General features: G+C 48.2%; 1 protein-coding gene across 1 annotated transcript in view; it reads left to right on the forward strand.

Moving 5' to 3' along the window:
• Positions 1–3,737: 3,737 nt before the first annotated feature.
• Positions 3,738–5,597, forward strand: part of RBM18 (RNA binding motif protein 18) — a 4,289-nt gene continuing 2,429 nt past the window's right edge. The window contains exons 1-2 of the mRNA XM_009998835.1: positions 3,738–3,884; positions 4,413–4,499. Coding sequence (XP_009997137.1) covers positions 3,738–3,884; positions 4,413–4,499 — 234 coding nt within the window. The remainder of the gene's footprint in view (positions 3,885–4,412; positions 4,500–5,597) is intronic.

Here is a 5,597-nt window from a genome sequence, read left to right on the forward strand (position 1 = left end):
AAAGAGTGTGGCTCTGTGTCAGGTCAGGGAGTTGCTCTCAAATCATCTTGACCCTTCCTGCCTTACCCTAAGGGCTCACATCTCTGCTCATCTGAAAGATCCCTGTTGAGGTTACTAATCCAACAACTAAACACATTTACCTGAAAACTAATCAGCTGTTTCTTCAGTGGGTGCTTTTATCTGGTCTCTCAAGGGCTGCCCCTGCCATTTCTTCTTAGATTTGTTCTAGCTGTGCCAAAAGCTGATGGAGTTGTTGGCACAGTTAATAACTGGTTGTGTCTTTCTCGAGCAAGTGAGTTCAAAAGTCTTGAGTCTCTCCATTTAGAGAGCAGCTGCAGCAGGTGCTGGAGAGTTAATGGGGAATGTGCATGTTGGAGCAGAAGCTGCAGGAATTTTGGGTTGTAGGGCTGCCAGCAATGCCAGCCTGCAGGGTGGTGGTTTGCAGGAGGTTCTTGAACACAGTGAGCACCTGTGACTCATGGGAGTCTCAAAGAATCTTGAGGCCTGTGTATGGTGGGTCTGCTGGTGGGCATTCCTCCTCACCTGCCACGTGTGGGTGACTCCTCTCCTTTTATCCAGCATCCTTAGAGGACTGTTCTGCCTGGGGAAGGAGGTGGCAGGAGCCTGCTGAGCCTACCAGGGAGGGCAGCAGAGGATGGGCTCTGGTTTGCTGTCCCTCAGGGGGGTTTGCTCCCCTCAGGATCTGTGGGGTCCCCTCACCCTCCGGTGCAGCGTTTGTCCCCAGCTGCATGATGGGGTAGGGTTGTGCTGGGACACAACTGTTGCTTCACCTCTGAGTGTTCCCTTCCTGCAGGGAAAACGCCTGTACTTCAGTTAGGTTTGCCATGTGGCAGGCAGAGCAGAAGTGCCTCCTCTGCCCGTTCCTGTTTGTGAAGCCTTTTGAGACTTTCCTATGTTCTGGACAGGCAAGGATTTCATTTCCAGCTCCACAATTACGCAGACACATGATGGAGTTTCCAGTAGCCTTTGAATGACCATTCATTTTCCACAGGTACGAAACAGCGGGTGTTGAACTTCCTTGGCTGTTCTGCCACTTGTCTGGGATCCCATCTTGATGAGTCTCACCTAGAAAACAATGTGTGCACAAGTTGTTGTTACAGACTCCTACTGACTCCCAGTGGGGCAAAATTCTTCGCAATAATAGTTTTTGCATGTGGCCCGGCAGCTCCGCGGCATCCTCGGGACAGCATTGTTCAGAGGAAGCCTTGCCTGCCTTTCAATAGTGCTGGGGGTGCCAGGAGGAAGAGAGGAGGAAAGGGAAACGGGGGAGCTGCTGGTTTGTCTCACATTCACATCAGATGACAGGAAGAGGGATGGAGGTTGGCTGCCCTGCTCCGCACCGCGGCAGGGATGCGGCTGTGCCAGTAACTTCCAGCCCTCTGTAACCCAAGTGGTTGCCATGGTGAAGCTTTTTATGTGTTCTCACTAGTTTGTTGAGGTTTTTTTAAAGGTTTTGGTTTTTCCATGATGGGTCTTCCTTCAGTACTGAGATCCTCTTGGCTTGGAGGGCTCCTTGTCAATTTACTGTTCACGCACTCATTGCATTAACAATAACATCGTAATCACAGCCTTGAACTTTTAGTTATACGAGACTTCGCTTCTAAGCTGTTCTGTGGACCTGAGGCTGTAAGAACTGCACACATGGTTGGAAAATAGTGTGTGCATCATCTGCAGCCTGAAGATTCTAAATCAAATAGACTGTGTAGGTTGCTTCTGGACTCTTAAGTTTGTTTTAAAGGAACAACTACCACTTTGCTGCTAAGAAAGTAATATTTGAATGCAGAGGTTCTCAGAAAAAATCCCACACCACAATTAATTCCTTTCAGCAGGGCAGCTGCAGGGGTTTTGTTGCTGAGCAGAATGCAGTGAGAATCCTCGTTGCCCTTCTACTGCCTCTGTTGTTGCCAAAGTGGACCAGCCTTCCAGTGGTAGGACTTTATTTTCATAGTGCTGAAATTGCAAGTGCTTTTGGTAGCAATGTGTCTACAGAGACCAACCTGAGGTGCTTCTATGTATTTTGGAGGCTCTGAAAGTTCAACATGTGGGGTTTTATATACATCACATGTACAAGTGACAACACCAGCCCTGGAGACATCTGTGGCTGCTTGCTGGTAGCTGGAAGTACAATGATGAAAAACAGCTACCGTGTAACCAGCTCCTTTATTTTTCCCTACCCTTGCTTTGCTGCCTCCCTTGCCTTCCAAGCCAAGGCTGAGGGTTCGTAAGCCTCTTGGAAGACCAAAGTGCTTTGCCTGTATTCCAGAGGATGGAGGAAGCCTTCCATAATCATTACAATGTGTTTATTCTCCTGGGAGATAACTTGGCCCTTTTGCACTGCTCATCTGAACGCTTGCTGCACCTTCACCTCTTTAACAGTGCACATCCTGAATGTCCTCCATAACCCATCCTGTGGGATGACTCACATTCCTGGAACTTTCTTGCCTGGCTCCTGAAGCTTAACAAAGGGCTCTGGCCCTTCTCAAACATCCTATCGGGCTTTATTAGGAAAAATGTTGCTTGCCCTTCCCATCTGGATGGTCCCTGAAGCTGCCTGGTGTATTTGGCTGTCCATTCATGTGTGGACATGGAAGGTTCCATCCCGTGCCTGGGGGTCCCTGTGCACACTGAGGTGTCCTGGTGGGTTCTCAGAGCCCCAGGTGTCACTTTGCAGGCTGAAAACTGGGCTTAAACTGCAGGGCTTGCTCACAAACACTGTACAGCTGGTCAGGGGAAGGTGAATCCCCACTGACCTGCCCCTGCTCAACCCTTAGACAATTCTTAAACTGTAGGGATGGGGTCAGGCAGTGAAGTAGTACCAGATCTCATTTCCTTCTAGGTCAGCTACTGTTGGGAAATACTGATCCAGGGAACCAGAAAAGCTGCAAAGAACTTTCAGGATTAGATGTGGCCTGCACAACAAATGTGCTCCTTATTTTAAGTTGCTCAATGCACTAGATTCTAAGCAGAAAGATTTGCTGTGGCTTTTCCCAGTTTTATTGGAAACAGCACACTCCTCTCTGCATGGCAGGGAGGGAATTGGCTGAATAAGTGTCTGACTTCATGTGCATGTGGCTGAGAAGCTGTCCGAGCCAGGAGCACTGGCAGGCTTGGCCTGCATGATACTGAGGTCTGCCTGGTGCCTTTTTTGGCCTGGTTTGTTCTGCTGATTCTCCTGCTTGCCCAGCTCTGCCAGGCAGGTGGGAGATCAGCTGTGTTCATGTGCCCTGGCCATGTCATTGTCCCTGCACTGGCACTGCTTGGCAGAGGGAAGGGATGGGACTCGTGGTGCTTGTATAGGGAACAGGATCCTCAGGGACTCAGGATTCTGTGGGGCTGAAACTGCTTCTGCAGGGAGAGGGGATGCAGGGATGGAGCTTCAGGCATTTACATCGGGCTAGGGAGGGGGCAAGTGGTGCTCATGCCTGAAAGTAGATGTGGAGGATTTTTATGGAGGAAGGCAAGATTGCATTGTCCAAAAGCCAACCATTAGCAGATCTTCATGGCCTTCAGCTGACATGCTGGCCAGGAGCCTGTGCCCTGGGGCTTTAGAGCAGTCACTGGTGGTGCAGCTTAGAGCTGTGGGTGCTGAAGGGTGTGTGCAGGGTGCCTGACTCTCCAGGTGTTTGGGAATGACACCTGAACTGCTCACGCGGCTGACTGTGTGTGTGTTGGGGTTCCTCTCTAGCTCATTTTCAGAGCAATGGAAGGTTTAATAAATGTCTTCTCTCCCCTGCAGATACCACCTTCTCAAACTCCTTCAGAAGTTTGGCAAAGTAAAGCAATTTGACTTTCTTTTTCACAAGTCTGGAGCTCTGGAGGGGCAGCCAAGGGGTTACTGCTTTGTGAACTTTGAAACCAAACAGGTATGTTGCTTTTATCTACAGTTTGTACTTAAATGACCGACTTTCCCCCTCCCCCTTTTTTTGTGTGTTAATGTAAAGCTAAAACAGGAAGGGATGAATTAAATATCTTGCCTGCACAAACCCATAGACCCCACCAGCTCCGCTCTGTGACTGCTGCTGTGAGTAGCAATAGTGATTTCCTTTCTCCTGTGCTGACTTTTCCTGAATCCTGCTTTCTAATGCTGATAGGAAGGGGCCAGTTCTTTGGTCCACTTTTATGGTGAACTCGTGGAGTTTTGCTGTGGAGTGTTTTTTCCCATTCCCTCCCCAAAAACAAGCGAGAGAAGGAACCAATAAGGCTGATAACAAGGCTGGTTGCTCAGGTGTTGGAGCCTTCCAACGATACTCCTGGATTGGGATATAACGGGGTAAACTTTGCTGTCAGGTAGCTGTACTTACAGGAGACTGATTAACAAAGAATAAAGGCTGAGTACATCTGGGTTGGTTTTGACTAGAGGCTGGTGTGTTTACTGAGCTGCCTTCCTGCAGGAAGCCGAGAAGGCGATCCAGTGTCTGAACGGGAAACTGGCCCTTTCCAAGAAGCTGGTGGTGCGGTGGGCACACGCGCAGGTGAAGGTGAGCTGCTGGGGCAAGGAGGAGTGGGCTTCATTTGCTGCAAGGAACAGCTCTTACCAAGGCTGGCTTAGCCTGGCGAGATCATTTCAGTCTGTTCTAGGAAGTAACTCTGGTAGAAGCAGCATTAACAACTGCCCCTTCTCCTGCCTGGACTAGAACAGAGCATTTAAGCTGGTGTGTTTTGTAAGGGAGTTTCTGAGCAGAGTGGTGTGAACAGGTTAGTTCTATAAATGTCCACATTTTAACTTTTCCCAAACGTAGTGTTTGGCTGGAAGTTTGGGTCTTTCCCTTTGTGGTTTTGCTCCCTTTTTGGATAGGACGTGCATGGAAATTCCCAATTAGGGAGTACTTTGTTACATTGTTCCACTTCTGAAAGCACTTATGTGCCAGCAGTCCTAATTACTTCTGACTTTAAAGCAACATATTTCACATCTAAGTTAAATATCCTTTTATTGCTTGCTCTGTTGCATAAAACATCAAGTTTTCAGTATTAACTTAGGCAGTACCTTCTGGAACATCCTTGTTTTCATTTTTAAAAATTTTTGTATTGTTTCTCCTGCAGTTTTTTACTACCTGGTATTTGACAGAGCAATTTATTTTTAGAATCATAGAATGGTTTGGGTTGGAAGGACCTTAAAGATGGTCTAGATCTAACCCCCCTTCATGGGCAGGGACACCTCCCACTAGACCAGGCTGCTCAGACCTCCATCCAACCTACCCTTTAATAACTTACAGATAGAAGGATTTAGGAGGAGGTGGAGAGGAAGCTGCTTGTTGCTATTTCCCTTTGGGTAATTGTCTTTCAACATGTGTAGATGATCCTATGAGCAGCTTCTACCCTTTCTCTTATCAAGTGTATTAGTGCATCTGTTTTGGATGCTAAGAAAAACCAAACCAGGTATCTTTGTTAGGGGAGACCATACTGTTTTAATTACTGTCTTCAAGGGTTCCAGGCTCTTGTCAGCACATCCAAGCTTGTGCAAATCCAGTCTCCATTTTCTCTAGCTCTATGGCTTCTAGAGCTTCACGTGCTTCTGGATGCCTGAGGAATGATCAGGCCATGAAGGGAGTAGCAGCCCGGGGAGCCAGTGTCTGCTC

This window comes from Chaetura pelagica, unplaced genomic scaffold (assembly GCF_000747805.2).
Source record: "Chaetura pelagica isolate M959 unplaced genomic scaffold, ChaPel_1.0 scaffold405, whole genome shotgun sequence".
Lineage (NCBI taxonomy): Eukaryota > Metazoa > Chordata > Aves > Apodiformes > Apodidae > Chaetura > Chaetura pelagica.